The following is a 26,858-nucleotide window of genomic DNA, read 5'->3' as shown; positions in this document are numbered from 1 at the left end:
CTCTCTTCAATCCCACTCCTCCCTCCAGGTCTTTAAAACAGCTGTTCACCACCATCTCTTATCTTCCCCCATCCAAATCCTTGATCTTTTACCCCCACTAATTTCACCTCAAATCCACTTTTTTGAAATACCAACTTTTTTCCTGGAAGTCCTTGGTGTCCTTGTGTTTCATATTTCTCCCACCCTTCCCTTCCCACGCCTCCTCCCCCCAAGCCCTCTCCCTCTCACACATCTCCCGATGTCCCTGCTCTCAAATGTTGTGTTTGTGTGCTTCCTCTTCTCTCCCCATCTTGTCTACTGCTCCCTCGTTTTATATATTTTGTTTGTCTGTTTGATTTGTTTGTGTGATAAATGTTAGCTCTTTCACGACCCTCGATTCTGTATACAAATGGGGAAAATTTTGACCAAGTTCGATCGACGCTAACCTTCGTTCTCACGCTGACAAACCGCACGCTCCATGGATGACATCATGCCCACGGTACGACGTTCTTCCACGGGTGGCAGATATCGTTAATTAAACGGAAATATTTTTTTTAAATGGATATCTCTTGACAGGGGTGTGCGTGTGTGTGTGTATCTGTCTGTGTGTGTGTGGGGGGGGGGGGGGGGGGCATAGGGAGGATGTGTTTGTGCCTGTGTGTGTGTGTGTTTGTGTCTGTGTGTGTGTGTGTGTGTGTGTGTGTGTGTGTGTGTGTGTGTGTGTGTGTGTGTATCAGGGTTGTATCCAAGGGGGTCGTGTCAAAGCATGTCCAATGAAAGTGGGATTGTATCAAAAGTGGGGTTGTATCAAAAGTGGGGTTGTATCAAAAGTGAGGTTGTATGAAAGTGGGAAGGCGGAGTAAAGCGTTCATCACTGCCAGCAGTTATAAAGTGGCAGTTCTAGTTTTATCTTCATATGTCCAATTTGGGAATTTGGAACAAGCATCCCTCCATTTCTTGTCCCCCCTTTCTGCATCCCTCCTCAGCCCCACATTCTCAATGGTTCCCCCTCACCTCAACCACTGAAACCTTCCCCTCACCCCGCCCCTTCACTCTGTCGCACAAAGCCTCCTCTGCCTCCACCCCAGTCCTCCACCCTCACAAACACCTCCTCCTTAACTATGTAGACCTCAAGCATCTGAGGTCTCCACTCCAACCTGACAGATCTCTCAATCCAGGTCATACCGATAAACCAGACATCATCTGTTTAACAGAATCCTTACTCCCACAGGACGTCCCTGACTCCATATTATCTCTCCCTGGGTATTATCTCCTCTCATTTGACAAGCCTGAACCCCGCCCTGGCGGTGGTGTTGCACTTTATATCAATAACTCAATGTCTCGCACCCCATGTCCTGCTATTACACCTCCCAACCCACAGGAGTACCTTTAACTGCAACTTCAACTCCGCTCCCACCTCTTGTTCATCTGTGTGTTGTGCCGTCCTCTTAACATTGATGTTTTCATCTTCATCTCTCTATCAGACAACATGGACCAACTTTTAAACACTCAACCCAACTCTATTTTCCTCATACATGGAGGTTTAAATTGTCACCACGCAAATTTTCTAGGTGGTGGTACCTCTCTCACGAGCATGGCACTCCAGCAAAGGACTTATGTGACTCCATGGGACTGATTCTGTCTGTGAACTTTCTAACCCGGATTTCTCCCAATGGCAAATCCTCTCTGCTGGACTTGATGATGACAAACTTCCCTGCAAATGTTTCCTGCTCTTTGTCTGCACTAATTGATTCATTTGATTATGTGCTTGTGACAGTTAACATCTCTCTGTCTATTCTTAGACAGCTGCCTCGATGCCTGCGAGTCTCGCATTTCACTCAAGGAGATTGACAGGGCCCACAAGCCGCCATCTCTCTTCAGGACTGGTCTCCCATATCTAACCACCCCTGATGTTAACTCAGCCTGGAAATTCTTCCACAGAAACCTGCATTGTCTCATGCACAGATTCATGCCACCTCATCTTAAATTATCCTGCTCATCTTCCTGCACATGGTACTCTGAATCCCGTGGTGAGGCTTTTTCTCTGAAACAACTTGCCTTCTCTTCCTGGAAAGCAAATCTGACCAAGGGCAATCTCAGATAATTTCACAAATACTTTGAAAAATGGTGTGTGTGTGTGTGTGTGTGTTCCCAGGAAAGCCAGAAAACAACATCTGCCCAAACTCGATTGAATTTTCAAACTTGTCTTCCTCCTCTAAAACCTGGTGGCACCTTGTTAAGTCTGTCTCCGGAGTATGCTCCCCTCCATCCCTTCCCTCTCTTCAAAATGCCACCACAACCGACTCTGCTCGTGAGAGGGCCGAATGCCTCATTGTGTGTTTGCTACAAAATCTTGAGTCCCCAACCTCTCTCCCCCTCTCTCTCCCCCCCCCCCTCTCCCCCCCTCTCTCCCCCCCTCTCTCCCTCCCTCTCTCTCTCTCTCTCTCTCTCTCTCTCTCTCTCTCTCTCTCTCTCTCTCTCTCTCTCTCTCTCTCTCTCTCTATACACCCTTCCCAGTCATGCCGAACTGCTCCTGGATGCTCTGTCTTTTGCACCTGAGAAGGTGGAAAAGATTCGGTCAACCATCGGCTCTGATGACAGCATCAGCTGACATGTCCTAGAAACCTGCTCTGCTGCTCTTGCACTTAGTCTTTCCGCTCTTTTCACCATATTTCTAGGTCAGGAGTCGGCTACCCAAATAAGAAAAGAGTAAAGGGGTTTTTCCAATTCGGTCAAAAATGCAATATTATCTCAGGAGCCGCAATGCATGAAACCCCCATTTTAAAAATGCAGTCACTGCTCACCTCCACTCATTTGTTCCTCTTTTTCCCCACCTGTGGAATCAACCTACACATCCTCTTCAATCTCATTCTTCCCCCCAGATCCTCAAGACAGCTGTTCACCATCATCTCAGATCGTCTCGAATCCAAAACCATGATCGTATCTACCTACGTTAACACCTCCCCCCCAATCAGCCCACTGCTAAGCACACCCTCCACCTTCCAAATTTCCAGTTCTCCCTCCTAAAAGTTTCCTTCTGTATCCATCACATCTGCCCTTTGCATCTTCCCATACCCCTCCTCCCCCCATTCCTCTCCACACCCATTGTATCCCAATGTTTCCCTCTAATTTGTCCTTCAACCCTGCTGTTGGTGCCACCCCCATCCCTCTCTCTCTGCTGTTCCTTTTGTTCTGTTGCATCTTGATCCATTCAGTGTTCTAGCACTTCCCCGAGCCTCGACCTTGCATACAAAAAACCTCCCAAATACCTTTGTTCCTCGTATTCTTCTCCAAAGAGGATGTTTTCTCTCACAGTCATGTGTAAAATCCATGCTTGTTGCGGAACGTATGCGATGGAACCATTCACAGACACTTTTCCACTCCCAAGCTCCATCTGCACGAGATGAATTAAAATACTTAACATACATGTCTGCTGTAGCAGAGCTAAATGATCAATTAAAATACTTAACAAACATGTCTGATGTATTAGAGCTAAATGATCAATTAAAATGCTTGACATACATACATGTCTGCTGTATCAGAGCTAAATGATCAATTAAAATACTTAACAAACATGTCTGCTGTATTAGAGCTAAATGATCAATTAAAATGCTTAACATACATGTCTGCTGTATGAGAGCTAAATGATCAATTAAAATGCTTAACATACATGTCTGCTGTATTAGAGCTAAATGATCAATTAAAATGCTTAACATACATGTCTGCTGGATGAGAGCTAAATAATCAATTAAAATCTTTAACATACATGTCTGCTGTATGAGAGCTAAATAATCAATGAAAATGCTTAACATACATGTCTGCTGTATTATAGCTAAATGCTCAATTAAAATGCTTAACATACATGTCTGCTGTATTAGAGCTAATTGATCAATTAAAATCTTTAACATACATGTCTGCTGTATGAGAGCTAAATAATCAATTAAAATGCTTGACATACATGTCTGCTGTAATAGAGCGAAATAATCAATTAAAATGCTCAACATTCATGTCTGCTGTATGAAAGCCAAATGATTAATTAAAATGCTTAACATACATGTCTGCTGTATTCGAGCTAAATGATCAATTAAAATGCTGAACATACACATCTGCTGTATTAGAGCAAAATGATCAATTAACATGCTTAACATACATGTCTGCTGTATGAAAGCTAAATTATCAATTTAAATGCTGAACTTACATGTCTGCTGTATTAGAGCTAAATGATCAATTAAAATGCTTAACATACATGTCTGCTATATGAAAGCTAAATGATAAATTAACATGCTTAACATACATGTCTGCTGTATTAGAGCTAGATGATCAATTAAAATGCTGAACATACATGTCTGCTGTATTAGAGCTAAATGATCAATTGAAATCTTTAACATACATGTCTGCTGTATTGGAGCTAAATAATCAATTAAATGCTTAACATACATGTCTGCTGTATGAGATCTAAATGATCAATTAAAATGCTTAACATACATGTCTGCTGTATGAAGGCTAAATGATCAATTAAGATCTTTAACACACATGTCTGCTGTATTAGAGCTAAATGATCAATTAAAATGCTCAACATACATGTCTGCTGTATTAGAGCTACATGATCAATTGTAATCTTTTCCATACATGTCTGCTGTATGAGAGCTGAATGATCAATTAAAATGCTGAACATACATGTCTGCTGTATTCGAGCTAAATGATCAATTAAAATGTTTAACATACATGTCTGCTGTATTAGAGCTAAATGATCAATTAAATGCTTAACATACTTGTTTGCTGTATGAAAGCTAAATGATCAATTAAAATCTTTAACATACATGTCTGCTGTGTGAAAGCTAAATGATCAATTAAAATGCTTAACATACATGTCTGCTGTATGAAGGCTAAATGATCAAGTAAAATGTTTAACATAATGTCTGCTGTATGAAAGTTAAATGATCTAATTAAAATGCTTAACATACATATCTGTAGTATGACAGCTAAATTATGAATTAAAATGCTTAACATACATGTCTGCTGCATGAAAGCTAAATGATCAATTAAAATGCTTAACATACATGTCTGCTGTATGAAGGCTAAATGATCAAGTAAAATGTTTAACATAATGTCTGCTGTATGAAAGCTAAATGATCTAAAATGCTTAACATACATATCTGTAGTATGACAGCTAAATTATGAATTAAAATGCTTAACATACATGTCTGCTGCATGAAAGCTAAATGATCCAATTACAATGCTTAACATACATGTCTGTAGAATGAGAGCTAAATGATCAATTAAAATGCTTAACATACATGTCTGCTGTATGAGAGCTAAATGATCCAATTAAAATGTTTAACATACATGTCTGTAGTATGAGAGCTAAATGATCAATTAAAATGCTTAACAAACATGTCTGCTGTATGAAAGCTAAATGATCAATTAAAATGCTTAACATACATGTCTGCTGTATGAAAGCTAAATGATCAATTAAAATTTCTCATGTTGAACTTTGGGAAGGATTGTAACTGATCGGCCTAGCTCAAGTCTACAACCCAGAGAGCACAATCTGCTGTGAGGTTAAGCAGACCAACATGCATTCAATAATACTTCAATTGGCTCGTTATATTGAGTGAAATGAATCTGAATCTGCCATTGAACGCAAGGTCTGAGCACCAATTTGTTTGTTTTCTGTACAAATATGCATTGCTGCAATTAGTCCGGTTCAGTGTCAATAAAAACACTTTCGTTCAAAATTTATGGAGATTAGCAAACCAGTGCATTTTTGGAAAGCTTGTGGCATCAGGAATCTGAAAATCAACGTTTACATTTTTGCAGATTCCTGCATAGCCGCCATTTTAAATTTTCAAAATGGCCACATTCAAATAAGAATTTCCAAATATCTCAGCTTGTAATTGACATAGAAACTTCATTCTAAATGCTAATCCTATGATTCCAGGCCCAAGGAATCCAAAGCCGATGTCAATTTAGTGATTATGAACACCAAAAAACCAAGAAAAGAAGAAGTTTGTGAAATTATGTTTGTATTTTCATGAAAAAATGCACTCAAATTGTTGGTAGTGACAACAGCATACGTATAGAGGTATTTCCTATCTCAGTTTGACACATCATTACACATCATCATCACTCTCAGTGTCATATTCAACATTACAGTCTGCATCATTTTCACATTCTGTGCCGCACAAGCATAGTTCTGTGCAAGGCACATTATTCCTTCTGCATGAACATCTCTGTGTAGAAGAGTTGGTTTTGCAGTGGCATCGGACCAACTTTATGATGGTTTGAGGGGAAGGAGGAACCTTTGTGGTGACTGGCAGTATTTGGCCACCAGACTCGGCTTTGTAACCACACACACTGGATGTGTTCCTCAAGTGCATCGAGTGTAGGAGGTAAGTTGTTGCTTTCAGCGAGGTGTTTACAAAACAAACACCATCTTAGATCAGGGATACTTGCAATGTGAATACCCTTGGGATAGTAGGTTGATCACACAAATTTGGCCAATACGTCTTTCACCTCCTGTCAGGTCACCTTCCTCCGGTAGTTTCATCAGTGCTCTGACTAAGTGCATTTCTGGGATCTGATTAAGTGCTGGGATGAATGATCCCGGTGTGTACCCCGATTTAGAATAGGTACACCGTATCCCTGCACATCGTAAGAGGCGACTCAGGGTTGGCGTCAGGAAGGGCATCCGTCCATAAAAACATTGCCTCAAACAAGGAACCATGATTGTCATGGGACCCGCAAGGCTATCCCCTGCTCTAGCGGGGAAAAATGGCCTTAAAACGATCATTCATTCATTCATTCGTCTCTCTCTAGTTTCCTCCTTTTGTGAGTCAGGTTTGTATGTATCGAAGACCAGGATGACTTCACTGAACTCTGCTGTCAGGTTCACGGGCCTGTCATTGAAACACTGTGCTAGATCATTGACTGTGCTGATTGTCCTTGATTTCTTTGTCATCTTCTGGACAAGCACCATTCCATCAACAATGGCGATCTTTTGATTTGAAGATGAGATGGAGATGATAACACAGGACCTCTGTCATCATCCTGCTCTTTGGCCGCATGAGCTTCTGTCTGTTCCTGGGTTTCATCTGGTTTTGCAAGCTTCTGAAGGCTGCGTATCAGCTTGGACTTGTCAGTGCATGGCAGCATTGAGCCGTCTAGTGCAAATAGTGCTCTCAGAGTCAATGTGAACTCATAGTTGCCACCTGCATTTTTCTGATCGATGTCCCTGGTCGACCTGGTGAGAACCATCAGCCGACCATAGAGATCTTTGGTCTCTTTTAAGGTCAACTGTCAGTGGGAACTTGAAAGCTTGTTTCACGGAACTTGAAAGTTTGTTTCTTGCTGCCAGACATGCACATCTTGTTGTTCTGCTTTTTGACTGGTGCACAGAGACTAACATCTCCATTTTTTTTTGTTTTGTTTTTGTATACAGAATCGAGGCTCGTGAAAGAGCCAACATTTATCACATAAAAAAATCGAACAGACACACAAATTATATAATAAGGGGAGCGGTAGACAAGATGTGGAGAGAAGGGGAAGCACACAAACACAACATTTGAGAGCAGGGACATCGGGAGATGTGTGGGAGGGAGAGGGCTTGGGGGGAGGAGGCGTCGGAAAGGGGGAGGGGGGTGGGAGAAGTAATAACACAAGGACACCGCAAGGACTTCCAGGAAAGAAGATGGCATTTCAAAATAGTGGATCTGGGGTGAAATTAGCGGGGGTAGAAAAGACCAAGGTTTTGGATGGGGAGAAGATAAGAGATGGTGGTGAACAGCTGTTTTAAAGACCTGGAGGGAGGAGTGGGATTGAAGAGAGTGAGGGAGTTTGTTTCAGAGGCGGGAGAAAAGAGCAATGAAGGAGTGAAGGTGAACAGAGAGTCTTGATTTTGGCAGTTTAACGATAAGAGGGTTGCAGGCAGATCTTGTGCGACCTGTAGGAATATTTGGGGGAGAGAGCCCAGAGAGAGCTGGGGGAACAAGGCCGGAGAGGAGTGGGTAGAAGACAAAGGCCACACACCTGCCTGCGGTGAGTAAGTGAAAGGCCCTCGGAGTTAGCTTCATCGCAGGAGATTCTTATGATTTTGAAAGCTTTGGTTTCAACAGCGTGAAGACGAGCTAGGTGTGAGGCAGGAGCACCAGCCCAGAGAGGAGAGCAGTATTCCATTGAGCTGCGGATGAAAGCCTTGTATGTGGTGAGGAGCTCAGGTGTGCCAAGGAAGGACTTCGCACGACGGAGGATGCCCAGTCGGCGACTGGCTTTGGAGGCCAGTTTTGAAATGTGGTTTTCCCAGGAAAGATCATGGCAGATAGTGAGACCCAAAAGCTTGAGTGACAGAACTTCTTGGAGAGGATTATTCAGAAAGTGGATGGGAGGGTTACCCAGTCGGTCTTTTCGGAGAGACATCGTAAAAGTGTGAGATTTGTCAGGATTGAAAGACATGTTCCACTATTTTGACCAGTTTGTGATTTTGTCCAGGTCTGCAGAGAGTGAGGAGGCTGCAGCCTGCCGATCTGAGGGATGAGGAATGGAGCGGCAGAGAGTGGGGTCATCAGCAGAGAGATAGAGAGGATTTACAAGAGAGTCAGAGAGATCATTGATGAAGACCAGAAAAAGCACAGGGCCCAGAACACTGCCTTGGGGAACTCCAGCCTGAACAGGAAGAGGAGATGAGAGAAACCCATTCAGGGCCACACGTTGACTATGACTAGAGAGGAAGTCTGCCAGCCATGCTTGGAGATTTCCATGGATACCATCAGAGGAGAGTTTGGTGAGCAGAGCGGGGTGCCAGACCGTATCGAAGGCACGTGATATGTCAAGGGAGACTGCTCTAATTTCCTGTTTCGCATTGAGGACCTCCATCCATTGTTGAGACAGCAGAAGCAGCATGTCCAGAGTCGAGTGACCTGGTCTGAAACCAAATTGATGATCAGAGATCAGGCCATTGGAGAAGAGGAAAGATTTCATATCCGAAGCATTGATGGATTCCATGACTTTGCTGATAATTGGGAGAAGGCTGATTGGTCTGTAGTTGCACGGATCTGTTTTTGCACATTTTTTGTGTGAAGCGGTGATGTTGGCTGATTTCCAAGCTGATGGCAGATGACCTTGAGCAAAAGAGAGGGTGAAGAGAACAGAGAGAGGGAGTGAAAGAGCGGAAGAACAGGATTTTATTGATACGTTCGATTGATACGTTCAGTGACATAATCTTCAGAAAGCCTCTGTCCAATGTCATCAATGGAACATACTCTTGTCGTACATATGCATGTGTAATGATGTGTCAAACTGAGATAGGAAATACCTCTATACGTATGCTGTTGTCAATACCAACAATTTGAGTGCATTTTTTCATGAAAATACAAACATAATTTCACAAACTTTTTCTTTTCTTGGTTTTTGGTGTTCATAATCACTAATTTGACATAAACTTTAGATCCCTTGGGCCTGGAAACATAGGATTAGCATTTAGAATAAAGTTTATAGCCGGCAACGCCGGTGTTGTGAATGAACGCGTACGTATTATGTTGAAAAGCCAGATTTTGCTGGATCCATTGAGAATGCTAAGCTTTGACGCACCAAATCGCTCAATGGAGGCCGCCATCTTGCGGATGCGGAAGTATGCATAACAAATTGAAAAAAGTTCAACAGGAGTTTGTTTTGCCCGTCTTTGTTTGATTCACAATCTTATGCACCTCTAATTTGTAATTAAAATACTTTAAGACCAACCTGGGCCCGCACGGGCCTGGTTATCTTCAACGAAAATCGTCACCAAACACCGGAACCAATGAGATTCGAGCATTTGAAAAAATATTTCAAAAACAAAATCGCTCCATGGAGGCCGCCATCTTGCGGATGCGGAAGTATGCATAAAAAAACTGCGAAAAAGTTCAATCGGAGTTTGTTTTACCCGTCTTTTTTGGATTCACATTATTATGCACCTCTAATTTGTAATTAATATACTTTAAGACCAACCTCGTTCCCCGGCCCGCATGGGCCCTGGTTATCTTCAATGAAAATCGTCACCAAACACCGGAACCAATGAGATTCGAGTATTTGAAAAAATATTCCAAAAAGGCTTATTACGGCGTTTCTGAGGCTGAAAACGGCGTCAAATATTCTAAAATTGACGAAGAATTATTTTTTAGAAATCTTGCGGCCGTAGGGAATAGTTTTTCATGGTGGGAAATATCCGAAGTTGAGACGGAATTCACCGAATTAATCAAGAAGGAAATTTTATAAATTTTAATCTCATCCAGAATGCAAATGGTGTCATTTTAAACTAGGTACGGTACCTACTACACCTACCTACGACCAACTACCTAACCTACTGATGCCATAGTGATGGGTAAAATAGTGGCAAGAGGTTTTGGCTTCGCCGGGTCATTGCGGCTTTGCAGTCGGGTACTTGTATGTCAATTACAAGCTGAGATATTCGGGAATTCTTATGTTATGGCGGCCATTTTGAAAATCAAAAAATGGCGTCTATGCAGGCATCTGCGCAAATGTAAACATTGATTTTCATATCCTGATGCTATAAGCTTCTCAAAAATGTGCTGGTTTGCTTATTTACATAAAATTTTGAACAAAAATACATCGTGAACCTGACTAAATCAGCATCAAAAGGGCTTCCATTCAACGAATCACGTGATCACATTCTGAGCATGAACAAAATGTCGATATTGTATGACGTCATTGACTGGTGCTCCTGATCCAGGTGAGCTTCGGGACCCGTGCTCCTATTTTTCATGAGGATGTTACTTCACCTCCTCGGTAATTTAACGTAAGCGTTGGTCACCTGGGTTTGTTGTGTGGTTGTGCTGTGCATTGGTTGTGGTGTGGTGTGGTGTGCTGTTGTGATTAAAAATAACTGGTTTATTTTGCTGCATTTCCACAAGGGTGTGAAAGGCCAAATTATGTGTGATGAGAAAAAAAGCAGTAGATATTACAAATTTGAGAAAACAAGTAAATATTATTTTATACATACACATACACATACCTGACCCAGTAATGATGCTATCAAAGAGCTCTTCCCACTGCCAACATTTCCGCACACTCCAAGAAGCTCTCCCTATTCAGAAACATTAAGTGAAAGAGGAAGCACTTTATTCTCAAACTTGTATAAGAATATAATATACTTAAGTAAATCTGATACAGGAGTAGGCCATTTGGCCCATCACATCTACACTATATTCTGACATTTTACACAATAATGGTACATTGGTACAACACATATGTATGTATGTGTGTATGTACATTTACATGGATGGGGAAATGGGTAGGATAACTGAAGACGACATGGGATAAGTCTGTGCCTGATGAGAGAGAGCAGGTTCCTGTGGAAGAATTCCCAGGATAAGTTAACATAATAAAGGGGCAGTAGATATGGAAGACCAGTCCTGAAGAGAGATGGCGGCTTGCAGTTCCTGCCAATGCGCTTGAGTGAAATGGCAGACCGAGGCCGCTCTGTGGGAATAGTCAGATAGATGTTGCCTCTCATAAACACATGATCAGATTCACCAAATTTTAGAGCAAAGAGCACGAGACATTTGCAGGGAATGTTGTCATCCGGGTTGGAACGTTCACAGATTGAGTCATTCCCAAGGAGCCACAGAATTTCTTTGCTGAAGTGTCATGGTCGGGGAGAGAGGTACGAACACCCAGCCCATTCCCACACCACATATAAGGGAAAGTGGAGCCTGGTGCTGGCTTAGCGGTTAGGGTGCTGGCTTGGGATTTGACGATCCTGGGTTCGAATCCCGGTCGATCGCTGAATTAACGCCAGGGGGTTGACTCAACCTGTCATCCCTCGGAGGTCGGCAAATTGAGTACCAGTTCACTGGTAATTCCCTGTGTGTCGCAAGAGGAGACTAACAGGGTTGGCGACTAACAGGGTTGGCGGCAGGAAGGGCATCCGGCTGTAAAACATTGCTTCAAAAATGGGACCAATGAGCCCAAAAAAGACCAACCCCTGCTCAGCGGGGGGAAATGAACTCGAAAGGCGGTTCATATAAGGGAAAGTGAGTTGGGTCGAAGTGGTTAAAGCTTGATCCATGTTGTTTCAGAGAGATGTAGATGTAGTTGTCACTGCTTGGTGGACGGCACAACACACCGACGAACAAGAGGTGGGAGCAGAAGGGAAGTCTGTGCCAAAGTACTCCTGGAGATTGGGATGTGTGAGATCAGGATGTGGACAGTGAGAATTTGATTTTTTGATGCAAAGTTCAGCTCTACCTCAGCGCTGGATTCAGACCTATCAAACCGGAGGAGACAATAGCCAGGGTGAGACACCAAAGGGGTCAGGGACATCCTGTGGGAGGAAGGATTCTGACAAACAGATGATGTCCGGTTTCTCAGAAGTGGCCTTGATTGAGAGATCTGTCAGCTTGGAGTGGATGCCTCGGTCTACACCATGAGGGAAAGGGGAGGAGGCGTTTGTTTGGGATGGGAGGAAAGCAGGTTTGGGATTGGAGGAAAGCTGGGGAGATGATCAGGGATGGGGGAAAGATGGGAGGAGCAGGATGAGTGATCAGGTGAGAGGGGAGGGACGGAGTGTTCATGTAGGATAGAACATTTCCTGTAACCAGGGACTGGTTCAAGTCGGGTTGTCCTGTTTTTATGTATGCCGTGAGTGGTGGTATAGTAGACATAGGAATTAGATAGGAAAGTGTAATTCCCATGTGTCCTCTCTGTAAAACCAGACAAGGCAGGTGGGAAGGTAAGGGGAGGGGTGGATTTGCACGTGTTCATCTGTGAGCCAATAAACCACCCTCGCGGCCTACGCTCTGAGCACAAGGAGTCTGGTGTGGCACTTACCATCCCAAGGACCCCGAGGGGGCGACACCATATTGGCTAAAAAGCGCATCGTTGCTTCGGGCAACACCCCGTGGATTCCTTTCCTGGTCCCCCAGCCCTTTGTGTGTGAGCGATTGAGTACTCGTGGTGCCTTAGGTTTCAATATACCTGTATTCGGTGTATTTATTTGGGATTCCTGAGTTGACTGGGTATATATTTATTTCATTTTCAATTTGCCTTTCATCCAGGATTCTTCATTTGTGTTATCTTGTGCTTTAATAAACCTGCTATTTCTTAGGAACTCGTCTGATTCTCGCCTTTCACACGCGCGGACCATTTTAGCCCATTTGGAAATCCCCATGGGAGACAAAATTGGATAAAAGCAAAAAACTTGTTGTGAGAGACCGGCGGACCGGTGGGATACAGATCTCGTCCAGGAGAAGGAATCACATTTCCCGCTCGAGGGTTTAATGTGATTCAGCCAATCACGAAAGCAACACGTTTCTTCCACACAGCGGGACCGCGTTCGCGACTCCGTCGACACGACAATATTAATGAAGTGCGGAATATGATTAACTTTGCTCCAATCAGGGGGTCAAGGTCCTTCATCATCGATGTCACGAGTCGTTTCATCACTCAAACCACATGATAAGGGATGGAATTGACAGAATGTTGACCAAAGTTTGCGATCCACCAAGGGAAGCATGAATAATTAATCGGACATTTTGGGTGTTGGCCTTTCATCAGAGGCAAGATGTGGTTAAAATGTATTTTATAGTCATTCATATCGGATAGCCGGCTTACCCTTTTCAGATACAAGTTCATGTTCTGCAATGTTGCCTTGTCTTTGTGCAGCATTGATGGACAAGTAGAAGTGCCTTGTAATCCATCTTGTTTTGCGGTTGTAGATACCGAGAGCAGAATGTTATTGGATGACCAGTAGAGTGCAGCATTTTGCATAGTTACTGCAAACTGGGAATCTTTTTGCATTGTCAGGTAGGATTGAGGTTCCTTCATCATCATTAGCCTCTGCAGCAGGTAACAAAACAAAATCGATGTGACTTGTAATGCTAAACTTATTCACAAAAAACGAAACTGCTCGAAAAGACGAGATTGGAACAATGGGAGTAGATGATAAATAAACTCAAAACTGTCAAAACTAGGGGTAAACTCAAAACACGTGACTTTTAACTGTTGCAACATTAAATCAAACATTCTCCCCTCAAATGTAAAGGAAAAACTAGATTTTCTGACCCACAACCGAGGATTGAACGAAACATACTCACCTTTTAACTCCCGAATCATTTTAGTCACGACAGACGTCATATTCCTCGACACCAATATTCCACATTCAGAATGCGTCTGTGCGTGCCGCAAAGCACTGGAGTGAATCCCATCTGTGTCAGTGAGTGAATCCCATCTGTGTCAGTGAATGAATCCTATCTGTGTCAGTGACGGAATCCCATCTGTGTCAGTGAGTGAATCCCATCTGTGTCAGTGAGTGAATCCCATCTGTGTCAGTGAATGAATCCTATCTGTGTCAGTGACGGAATCCCATCTGTGTCAGTGAGTGAATCCCATCTGTGTCGGTGAATGAATCCCATCTGTGTCAGTGAGTGAATCCTATCTGCGTCAGTGAGTGAATCCTGTCGTGAAATCGTATTCGTACTGAACCCGGGGTGATGCTCGCTGCTCGTTGACACCGCTAGGGGCGCGGCTATAAGACCCGCTGCTGCGGACGGTGCTCCGGGGACTTCTCCTGTGACATGTTACATCTGGTAGACTCGCTAACGGTACGCCAGCATAGAATATTAAGCTCGCTTGCATTGAATGTTATGAATGGTCCCATGTGATGCCAAATCTTATTCCTATTGCATTTCCTGTATTACAGAATGATGTCATGATCTAAATGGGATTAAACCACCAGTTGGACTAAAGTTGTGTGGACCTGATTGGTTTTCCACAACACTTAATCCCATTTAAGATCTACCGACATGGCGGGCAACAAGACGCTGGGGGTTGTAACATTCTGCGCCGACCCGCAAGCCCCGGATGGTGGATTGCAACTGAAGCACTGGCTCAGAACGTTGGAGCATCATTTCGCGGAGCCTGAGACCGAGCCGACGGCTGCCGCGAAGCTAGCAACGCTTCATTCAAAAATCGACTACAAGGTGTACAATTCCATCGCCCAATGCGCGACGTACGACCTCTCGATCGCGGAGCTCAAACGGTTGTACATAAAGGAAAAGAGCCCGGTGTATGCTCGATATTTGCTGCTAACGCGACGTCAGCAACCCAACGAGCCGATGGACCACTACACCCAGGAGCTCCGGCAGCTCTTGCTGGACAGCACCCGGGAGCCACGGACTCCCGTGCAGTCTCAGGATGATCTTCTTTTAGACGCCTATATTGCTGGGGTCTCCTCCCAGGAACTAAGGCTCAAGCTCCTGGAGAAGACCGACCTGACCTTCGCTACGGCACTCGAGCAAGGAAAGGTATACACCGAAGCGCGGTTGCAATCGAACACCTATGATCGCACGCGCCTCTTGGCGGGAACTTCGCTACACGCACGGCCAGAGAGTGCTACCGCCGAGGACGCGGACCTGCTCGCGGAACTCCGGGATGCTCCGGAGGAGGACCCAGTCCTGACGGCTGCCGCTACGGCCAGACCCAAGGCCGTACGCGGGGCCACCTGCTATTTCTGTGGGGGACCATGTCATCCCCGGCCCGTGTGTCCGGCTCGGGACGCAATATGCCATTTGTGCTCGCAAAAGGGGCATTACGCGAAAGTGTGCCGGAAAACCGCACGCGGCTCGCTGCCGCGCGCGACCTTGAATGGGCTCATTGCGGAGCCTACGAGCCGAGCCCGAAACCCGGCGCCTTACCCGGCTTCGAAGGGCAGGGCCCCTCTCTGCGGGCCCCTGGGTGCTCAGACGACCTTGGCGGGCGTCACCGGACAGCCACCACAGTCTCATCCTCAATCGGGCACGGCGTATGCGTCCTTGACCAGACTCCGGGCCACGCGAGGGGCTTTGGAGCCTCGCCAAGCCCCAGTGGTACGTTCTCGTCGTGTCGCTCATGAGCGAACGGTGGCCCTCACCCGGAAAAAGGCGATTTCGAATACTACAGAGGCCTTTTTCTGCCAAAAGTCTCAAAAGGCGTTTTCAAATACTACGGAGGCTTTTTCCCGTCAAAATTGTCAGATTTTGAATCGTGAAACACCGGAATGCATGGGAAAGCCCTCTGATGGCTTTAACGGATTCCCCATGGACAACGAATACTCCGGCCACGACCGCAAAACTGCTGCTGGCATAGGATCCACCCGCGAGGCTCGTCCGACCCACTCGGGGGGTTCAGTCCCACTCCCAGCAGGCTCGTCCGGCCTGGCTCAAGCCCTTATTCCCCTCATGGTCGAAGGCCATTGTGTTCGGGCCTTGGTGGATACAGGGTCTACGGATAGTTTTATCTACCAGCGACTAGTGCTCAGGCATGGTTGGCGGGTCTGGAGGTCTACGAGACGGATCTTCATGGCTTCCCAGGGGCTTCGACTCAGCACGAAGGGGGAGTGCCGATTGAAACTCGTGCTAAAGGGACGGGTTTTTCCTGATGTACACCTTATGGTTTTACCTGCTTTATGTGCTGATATTCTGTTAGGACACGATTTTCTTAAGCGGCATGGACGTCTGGAAATGGAGTTTGGTGGGCCTGACACGCTTGTTGTGGGGGGCGGACGCGCTTGCTGTGTGTGCCCTAGCGAAAATGGACATCCAGCCGCTTTCGCTGTTCCCCAATCTAACCTCCGACTGTACCCCTGTCGCGTTAAAATCACGGCGCTACTCTCGCGCAGACATGCAATTCATTGCGGACGAAACGGCTCAGCTCTTGAAAGACGGTATCATAGAACCTAGCCGGTCGCCGTGGTGAGCCCAGGTCTTGGTGGTGCGAAGCGAGGCCCACCGCAGACGCATGGTAATCGACTATTCCCAAATGATTAACCGCTTTACACAGCTGGATGCCTACCCCCTTCCGGGAATGGACGCGCTGGTGCAACAGGTGGCCCAGTATTCGGTCTACAGCACTCTCGATCTCCGTAGTGCGTACCATCAGATCCCTATCTCTAGGGCGGATCGTATCTATACCGCTTTTGAGTCGGGGCAGCGGTTGTACCAGTTTACTCGATTGCCTTTTGGGGTAACGAGCGGGGTCCCCTGTTTCCAGAGGGCCATGGATGACCTCATTGCGAGGGAGCACTTAACCGATGTTTTCGTCTACCTAGACAATCTTACGGTTTGTGGGTATGACCAAGGGCACCATGATGCTAATCTGAAGCGCTTCCTCGAGGTCGCGCAGAGGTATCACTTAACCATGAACGAGGATAAGTGCCAATACTCCCTACGCAAGATAGATCTTCTGGGGTACACCGTGACCCATGGCTCTGTCGCTCCGGATAAGGAGCGTCTGCGACCTTTGCTCGACATGGCCCCTCCCTGCGATCGGGCGTCCCTGAAGCGCGCGCTCGGGCTATTCGCCCATTACTCCAAATGGGTACAAAATTTCTCCGCGAAACTTCGCCCCCTCGTGGCCTGCGACACCTTCCCACTGTGTCCGGCCGCGTTGGCGGCCTTTGGAGGCCTTAAGGCCGACATCGCCCGTGCCGCCGTGGCGACGATAGACGAGAGCGGATCTTTCGTCCTCGAAAGTGATGCCTCGGATCAGGTCCGGTCTCCCAAGCCACCGGACGCCCGCCTCCCAAGGCGGGCGTCCGGTGGCGTTCTTTTCACGGACTCTTACCACCGCTGAGCGGAGACACTCGTCCGTCGAAAAGGAAGCGTATGCGATCGTCGAGTCTATTCGGCGATGGCGCCCGTACTTACTCGGGCGGTGCTTCCAAATCATCACGGACCAGCAAAGCGTTGCGTTCATGTACGACACCTTACACGCCCAGCGCATTAAGAATGAGAAAATCACTCGCTGGCGTATCGAACTCGCCGACTTCTGTTACACCATCAAATACCGCCCGGGGAAGGATAACCGGGCCGCCGATGCCTTATCAAGACCGACTAAATGCGCGGGTATCACCTCTTTGGAGGGCCTACGTGTGCTGCATGCCACTGCGGGCCATCCGGGCGAAACGCGTTTCGCTCATTTTGTGCGGCGTGGCAATCTCCCATACTCGATTGACGATATCCGCCATATCTGTCGCGACTGCGCTATATGCGCGGAAATCAAACCGCGTTTCTATAACCCACCCATGGGGACTCTGGTTAGGGCTACGAGGCCGTGGGAACGCTTGGCGATGGATTTCAAGGGCCAATTGCCGGTGTCGAGTAGCTCTCGCTATCTGCTCACTATCGTCGATGAGTACTCGCGATTCCCCTTCGCTTATACGTGCGTGGACATGACTGCTGCCACGGTGATGCGATGCTTACAGAACTTGTTCTCAATGTTCGGGTACCCGGCCTATGTACATACCGACCGGGGTGCGGTCTTCTTGTCTCAGGAGGTGCGCGGCTATCTGCTCCAAAATAACATTGCTTCTAGTTACACCACGCCGTACAGACCCCAGGCAAATGGGCAGATCGAACGCTTCAACGGGATTATCTGGAGGGCCGTCATGCTCAACCTCCGGACCCTCGGCCGGGGCCTCGATAAATGGGCTTGGTCGCTACCTGCGGCGTTGAACTCGATCAGGGCTCTCCTGTGTACGGCAACCAAACAAACTCCACACGAGTGACTTTTCCACCACCCCAGGAGCACGGGGTGTATACGGTCTTTACCCAGTTGGCTCGCTGGGCCCGGGCCGGCCTACCTTAAACGGGCGGCTCGCGCGAGCAAGTACGACCCCCTAGTGGACAAAGTGCAGATTCTCCAGGCTAATCCTGAGCATGCTCGTGTGATGACGGCTGATGGCCGTGAGACTACTGTCTCCGTACGTCATCTTGCCCCATGCGGGGTCGCCGACCCGAGTAGGGAATCGGACGAACCGATCGAACCCATCTATGAGACTATGGACTCTCCCGACGCTCCCATCGCCGAAAGTCTACCGACCCTCCCCTCACCGCGTCTACCCGGGCCCGACGGCTTGGCGGTACCCCCTTCGTCACCTGACCCTGGTGGCGCCTCTGACGCCGGGGACACTGGGATACGTCATGCCGTACCCGGGGAATTTCGGACACGTGCTGGCAGAGAAATTCACCGCCCGGACCGGTACGGTTGGGTCGCCTGATACCCTGTTCCGCACCCTGTTCGTGCTGACGCTCGCTCGCTTCTAGCCGCTCTGCCGTATAATTCTAACGGGGGGGAGAATGGAGTGAAATCGTATTCGGACTGAACCCGGGGTGATGCTCGCTGCTCGTTGACACCGCTAGGGGCGCGGCTATAAGACCCGCTGCTGCGGACGGTGCTCCGGGGACTTCTCCTGTGACATGTTACATCTGGTAGACTCGCTAACGGTACGCCAGCATAGAATATTAAGCTCGCTTGCATTGAATGTTATGAATGGTCCCATGTGATGCCAAATCTTATTCCTATTGCATTTCCTGTATGACAGAATGATGTCATGATCTAAATGGGATTAAACCACCAGTTGGACTAAAGTTGTGTGGACCTGATTGGTTTTCCACAACAAATCCCATCTGTGTCAGTGAGTGAATCCTATCTGCGTCAGTGAGTGAATCCCATCTGTGTCAGTGAGTGAATCCCATCTGTGTCAGTGAGTGAATCCCATCTGTGTCAGTGAGTGAATCCTATCTGCGTCAGTGAGTGAATCCCATCTGTGTCAGTGAGTGAATCCCATCTGTGTCAGTGAGTGAATCCGATCTGCGTCAGTGAGTGAATCCCATCTGTGTCAGTGAGTGAATCCTATCTGTGTCAGTGAGTGAATCCCATCTGTGTCAGTGAGTGAATCCCATCTGTGTCAGTGAGTGAATCCTATCTGTGTCAGTGAGTGAATCCCATCTGTCAGTGAGTGAATCCTATCTGTGTCAGTGAGTGAATCCCATCTGTGTCAGTGAGTGAATCCCATCTGTGTCAGTGAGTGAATCCTATCTGTGTCAGTGAGTGAATCCTATGTGTGTTAGTGAGAGAATCCTATCTGTGTCAGTGAGTGAATCCCATCTGTGTCAGTGAGTGAATCCTATCTGTGTCAGTGAGTGAATCCTATCTGTGTCAGTGAGTGAATCCCATCTGTGTCAGTGAATGAATCCCATCTGTGTCAGTGAGGGAACCCCATCTGTGTCAGTGAGGGAACCCCATCTGTGTCAGTGAGTGAATCCTATCTGTGTCAGTGAGTGAATCCTATCTGTGTCAGTGAGTGAATCCTATCTGCGTCAGTGAGTGAATCCCATCTGTGTCAGTGAGGGAACCCCATCTGTGTCAGTGAGTGAATCCCATCTGTGTCAGTGAGTGAATCCCATCTGTGTCAGTTAGTGAATCCAATCTGCCTCAGTGAGGTCTCAGATCTACGGTGATCGACACAGTGCATTCAGAAAGTATTCAGACCCCTTCACTTTTTTCACATTTTGTTATGTTGCAGCCTTTTGCTGAAATCGTTTAAATTCATTGTTTCCCTCATCAATCTACACTCAATATCCCATAATGACAAAGAGAAAACAGGATTTTAGAAAGTTTTGCAAATGTATTAAAAAGAAAAAAGTGAAATATCATATTGACTTAAGTATTCATACCCTTTGCTATGACACTTGAAATTTAGCTCAGGTCCCTCCCATTTCTCTTGATCATCTTTGAGATGTTTCTACACCTTGAATGGAGTCCACCTGTGGAAAATTCAATTGATTGGACATGATTTGGAAAGGCACACACCTGTCCATATAAAGTCTCACAGCTGACAACGCATATCAGAGCAAAACCAAGCCATGAGGTCGAAGGAACTGCCTGTGGAGCTCAGAGGCAGGATTGTGTCGAGGCACAGATCTGGGGAAGACTACAAAAACATCTCTGCTGCATTGAAGGTTCCCAAGAGCACAGTGGCCTCCATAATTCTTAATTGGAAGAAGTTTGGAACAACCAGGACTCTTCCTAGAGCTGGCCGCCCGGCCAAACTGAGCAATCGGGGGAGAAGGGCCTTGGTAATAGAGGTGACCAAGAACCCGATGGTCACTCTGGCTGAGCTCCAGAGATCCTGTGTGGAGATGGGGGAAACTTCCAGAAGGACAACCATCACTGCAACATTCCACCGATCTGGGCTTTATGGCAGAGTGGCCAGACGGAAGCGTCTCCTCACTGAAAGACACATGAAGGCGCTTGGAGTTTGCAAAAAGCACCTAAAGGACTCTCAGACTGTGAGAAACAAGATTCTGTGGGCTGACTAAACCAAGATTTAACTGTTTGGCTTTCCTCTGGCCACTCTGCCATAAAGACCAAATGGGAGGCACCTGAGCTAAATTTCAAGTGTCATAGCAAAGGGTATGAATACTTATGTAAATGTGATATTTCAGTTTTTTCTTTTGAATAAATATGCAAAACTTTCTAAAATCCTGTTTTCTCTTTGTCATTATGGGGTATTGAGTGTAGATTGATGGGGGAAAAAATGAATTTAAACGATTTCAGCACAAGGCTGCAACATAACAAAATGTGAAAAAAGTGAAGGGGTCTGAATACTTTCTGAATGCACTGTGTGTACCTCAGCAAGTGTGGTGTTATTAAATACTCTCTCCAGTTTTGTTTGGTAATCTGGTAATTGTTCAAAATTATCAAGTTTAATGTTTGATTCTCTTTTCTTTCTGCACTGACATCCAATTGTTTTGCAGTTGCACGTGTAATAATCCGGTGATTCTCCAACATTCGCTGTTCAACATGTTGAATGTTTCAGTGAAAGCTTTCGGTTGCATTTAAGAAAACCCAAGATCACTGAAGATCTTCAAAAGAAAGCTTACACCTTAATTCTTGCTCACACCTTAATTCTTGCTCACACCTTAATTCTTGCTCACACCTTAATTCTTGCTCACACCTTAATTCTTGCTCACACCTTAATTCTTGCTCACACCTTAATTCTTGCTCACACCTGAATTCTTGCTCACACCTTCATTCTTGCTCACACCTGAATTCTTGCGATTGAGATCCTCGATTCTGCCACTGCCCTGATTGTAAAAGGCAGCATTCCGATGGTGACTCGCATCACATTGAAAACAGCAGTGACGGTGAAGGCCTGGAGAGAGGGACAACAACCGATAGAACATCAAATAACAGTTTGCAGTTTGGGATCATTTGTGTTCATCAAAAATGTGAGAACTGCAGAGTGAAGGACCCAAAAATAACAACCAACTCGAGGTTTTAAAAAATGAAAAGACGAAGGAATATAAAATCGAATGTTTGTGGCTTTACGATGTTTGGGGTGTTGTGGGGGCTGGAAGGGTTTAGGAGTTGTGGTGAGGAGGGGGATTGAGCGCTTGGGGTTTGGACGGCAGAACGGGGTTGAAGCCTTTGGGTTGGGACGGTAAGGTTGAGGAATTGGAGTTTGGGAGTAGGGCTTGATGACTTGGGGGTTTGGAAGGAGGACTTGATGACTTGGGGGTTTGGAAGGAGGACTTGATGACTTGGGGTTTGGGAGTAGGGCTTGATGACTTGGGGTTTGGGAGTAGGGCTTGATGACTTGGGGTTTGGAAGGAGGACTTGATGACTTGGGGTTTGGGAGTAGGGCTTGATGACTTGGGGGTTTGGAAGGAGGACTTGATGACTTGGGGTTTGGGAGTAGGGCTTGATGACTTGGGGTTTGGGAGTAGGGCTTGATGACTTGGGGTTTGGAAGGAGGACTTGATGACTTGGGGTTTGGGAGGAGGACTTGATGACTTGGGGTTTGGGAGTAGGGCTTGATGACTTGGGGTTTGGGAGTAGGGCTTGATGACTTGGGGGTTTGGAAGGAGGAGTTGATGACTTGGGGTTTGGGAGGAGGACTTGATGACTTGGGGTTTGGGAGGAGGACTTGATGACTTGGGGTTTGGGAGGAGGACTTGATGACTTGGGGGTTTGGAAGGAGGACTTGATGACTTGGGGTTTGGGAGGAGGACTTGATGACTTGGGGGTTTGGAAGGAGGACTTGATGACTTGGGGTTTGGGAGGAGGACTTGATGACTTGGGGTTTGGGAGGAGGACTTGATGACTTGGGGTTTGGGAGGAGGACTTGATGACTTGGGGTTTGGGAGTAGGGCTTGATGACTTGGGGTTTGGGAGTAGGGCTTGATGACTTGGGGGTTTGGAAGGAGGAGTTGATGACTTGGGGTTTGGGAGGAGGACTTGATGACTTGGGGTTTGGGAGGAGGACTTGATGACTTGGGGTTTGGGCGGAGGACTTTGAGAAAGGGGTACTGCGGATGTGGTCACATTTTACACCCAATTTCCACAGGCCCCTGCCATTATGCTGCCAAAGGCCATTCCTGTTAAATTCCATAAATATTCCACTCTATTGGAAAGGAATTCCCTTGGAACAGCCCGGTGGAACGAAACCAGATTTTCTGCTCGTTTCTTATCAAATCTCTTTTTTGTTGTGGATCTCCTTGTCCATGTTGTTCTTCTCATATTATTGTGAAATTAAATGGACAGAACGTTGCGGGTTTCAGGTTTCAGCATCTTAATATTAAATTTATTATTAAATATCTTGTATCTTAATATTAAATTATTAATATTAAGATATAAGAATATCTAGACAAATTAAATATCTTAATATTAATTTAGCCTGACGAACGGGATTATGCATCCACAAATCCCGATTGTCAAAAGCAACCTGAATATCCAGGTGACATAACGTTATTTCCTGTCGTCTTTGAAGACCTTTGGCCTCGCCGAAGCACAAGGAATCAGCCGAGTGGTTTATTCTTCCCCACGGGCGGATCACCGGTTATAATTTATACCATTCATAAACTATAGATGGGTACAGTCCTCAAGTCACGGGAATTTGAGGCCCGCAAGAATAATTCCACTTATTATAAACTACACACAGATATTTACAAACATTCCAGACATGGCTGCTTTGCTGATTCACATGTGTATGCAATTGGCAAAGGCCAACATACACCATTTTGTGCCGTATTCCAGTAGAGCATGTATTTCCCTGTTATTTTATAGTCTTACATTCTGCTTGTGTGCGGAGAGAAAAGATTCAACACTGAAGACAATATTTGGGACCCACAATGGAGAACCTTTGCTCAGCCATTTTTTCCTTGTCGCAAACTTTATTGAAGTTGCTGTATCATTCATTTTTTGGAAGCAGGGATAACCTAAGCTTCGGTGAGCAGAAGAATCCCCAGGAATGTATAAAGAAGAATTCCCTCAGGTGTGCATCTGATTGAAGCCAAAATTAGCCGTTTGGAGGCCCAGCGGATACAAACAGGCATGCGTAGACCGGCAAATCTCCCCAGGTGCTGGAGAAGCAATGCCATGGTAAAAGTCACCTGCAGAATGTGCCCTTCCCTCAGGAAGGATAAAAAAACAAAAAACAAACAAAAGGGAAGCGGTAAAAAAACACACATGATCGCTGGCCAAGACAGGTGACAGATAGAAGATTATTGTTCAGCTCGAGTCTTGTTCTACGCACTCGAGTCCCAGTCCCAGAAGGAGATCTGGAGTTTCCAAGATAGATTGCACTGGAGCAGATTTCCAAGATAGAACCATTCGCCACAGCGGGAGATCACAACAAGAAGACAGACGGATCTAAAAGCATTCCTCATCATTCTTTTCTAGGTCCAGGTCCCCATTTCCCCCACAATGGAGAGCACGTTCCCTGCCCCATTTCCCCCACAATGGAGAGCACTTTCCCTGCCCCATTTCCCCCACAATGGAGAGCACTTTCCCTGCCTCATTTCCCTTACAATGGAGAGCACGTTCCCTGCCCCATTTCCCCCACAATGGAGAGCACGTTCCCTGCCACATTTCCCCCACAATGGAGAGCACTTTCCCTGCCCCATTTCCCCCACAATGGAGAGCACTTTCCCTGCCCCATTTCCCCCACAATGGAGAGCACTTTCCCTGCCCCATTTCCCCCCCCCAAACAAATCCATTTACTTCTTGCAGTAGCGGTGTTGAGGAGAGGGGCAGATTATCAAGGGGTGCCGCGCTTCCTTGACACTGATATTTCCTCTCTCAGGTGAGAAAACAGACAGTATCTCCAGCTATCCATTAGGAAACCAATATGGAGGCAAAACCTTGCATCCTGTCAGTGTAGTTCCCAAATGGTCAGCACAAAAGACATGGACTGGAGATGTGGTGATGCACTTATAAAATCAATCAACCAGGCAAATCTTGTATCTAACCTCTATTGCATTATTCAATGTTTGTAACGATACCGTATCATCTTCTTCTTCATATATAAAGCTGAGTTCATGTCTGTGGGTGGGTCATAAGCACCGCCCATTCTGCAGGCCACGCCTTCTCTCCTCTCAACAAATGTCACAAGCACCGCCCATTCTACAGGCCACGCCTTCCCTCTTCTCCTCAAACGTCACAAGCACTTCCCTTTAGCCAGGCCACGCCTTCCCTCCTCTCCCCAAACATCACAAGCACTTCCCTTTCGCCAGGCCATGCCTTCCCTCCTTTCCCCAAACGTCACAAGTACTTCCCTTTAGCCAGGCCACGCCTTCCCTCCTCTCCCCAAACGTCACAAGCACTTCACTTTAGCCAGGCCACACCTTCCCTCCTCTCCCCAAACGTCACAAGCACTTCCCTTTAGCCAGGCCATGCCTTCCCTCCTCTCCCCAAACATCACAGGGACTTCCCTTTATCCGGGCCACGCCTTCCCTCCTCTCCCCAAACGTCACAAGCACTTCCCTTTAGTCAGGCCACGCCTTTCTCTCGAACGACCCAGAAACCCAACCACCAGTCTCCACGCAAAGCCACTTCACATTTTGGAACATCAAGTTGTTCATTTTGTACAAAGCCTGGTGTTAGCTTAGCGGTTAGGGTGCAGCTTGGGATCCTAGGATCATGGGTTCAAATCCCGGTCGATCGCTGAATTAACGCCAGGTGCCTTGACTCAGCCCGCCATCCTTCCGAGGTCGGCAAATTGAGTACCAGTTCAATGGTAATTCCCTGTGTGTCGCAAGAGGCGAATAACAGGGTTGGCGACCAACGGGGTTGGCGACCAACGGGGTTGGCGACCAACGGGGTTGGCGACCAACGGGGTTGGCGACCAACGGGGTTGGCGACCAACGGGGTTGGCGACCAACGGGGTTGGCGACCAACGGGGTTGGCGACCAACGGGGTTGGCGACCAACAGTGTTGGCGACCAACAGGGTTGGCGACCAACAGGGTTGGCGACCAACAGGGTTGGCGACCAACAGGTTTGGCGACCAACAGGGTTGGCGACCAACAGGGTTGGCGACCAACAGGGTTGGCGACCAACAGGGTTGGCGACCAACAGGGTTGGCGACCAACAGGGTTGGCGACCAACAGGGTTGGCGACCAACAGGGTTGGCGACCAACAGGGTTGGCGACCAACAGGGTTGGCGACCAACAGGGTTGGCGACCAACAGTGTTGGCGACCAACAGTGTTGGCGACCAACAGGGTTGGCGACCAACAGGGTTGGCGACCAACAGGGTTGGCGACCAACAGGGTTGGCGACTAACAGGGTGGGCGACTAACAGGGTGGGCGACTAACAGGGTTGGTGGCAGGAAGGGCATCCGGCCGTAAAACATTGCTTCAAAAAGGGGACAATTGTGCCCGAAAAAGGCCAACCTCTGCTCTGCGGGGTAAAATGGCCTCTAAAGGTGTCTGCTGGACACAGGGACGAGTCGCTTATAACTCGATCTTTGCTCACTAGAATTTGCGAAACATTGCAATGACTGTTACAAGCAAAATGATATTTATGTTTACCTCCGTGTGAGGTATGTAAAAATAACGTCGCTGCACATGCGAAAGAAAACCACGGTGAACATACAGGAATGTACAAGGATGGCTGCTGTTCCCTGTGCTTCGGTAATTGGATAACATCTTCTGAGTAATCCTCAGTGTGCAGATCAATACCATAAAAGCTGGTTAATAGTATGGCTAGCACCAGTATGGCACCTCAATACCATGAAAGCCGATTAATAGTGTTGCGGATCCCGTGTTTGTCGACGTACCAAGGGG

At 46.8% G+C, this 26,858-nt stretch overlaps 1 protein-coding gene across 10 annotated transcripts in view; it reads right to left on the bottom strand.

Annotated features, from left to right (window-relative positions):
* The window catches only part of ABCC12 (ATP binding cassette subfamily C member 12), a 407,545-nt gene that overhangs the window by 167,349 nt on the left and 213,338 nt on the right, over positions 1-26,858 (bottom strand). For all 10 annotated transcript variants that reach the window (XM_078772926.1, XM_078772930.1, XM_078772924.1 and 7 more), the window contains 4 exons: positions 21,839-21,946; positions 13,585-13,809; positions 10,985-11,056; positions 3,249-3,373 (listed from right to left, as the gene is read on the bottom strand). In XM_078772926.1, the coding sequence (XP_078629052.1) occupies positions 3,249-3,373; positions 10,985-11,056; positions 13,585-13,809; positions 21,839-21,946 (530 nt within the window). The remainder of the gene's footprint in view (positions 1-3,248; positions 3,374-10,984; positions 11,057-13,584; positions 13,810-21,838; positions 21,947-26,858) is intronic.

Source organism: Myxine glutinosa, chromosome 2 (assembly GCF_964187855.1).
Source record: "Myxine glutinosa chromosome 2, kmMyxGlut1.1, whole genome shotgun sequence".
NCBI classification, from domain to species: Eukaryota; Metazoa; Chordata; class Myxini; order Myxiniformes; family Myxinidae; genus Myxine; species Myxine glutinosa.
Note: the sequence above shows the minus strand (reverse complement) of the source record. Positions and strands in the feature narration are given on the sequence as shown.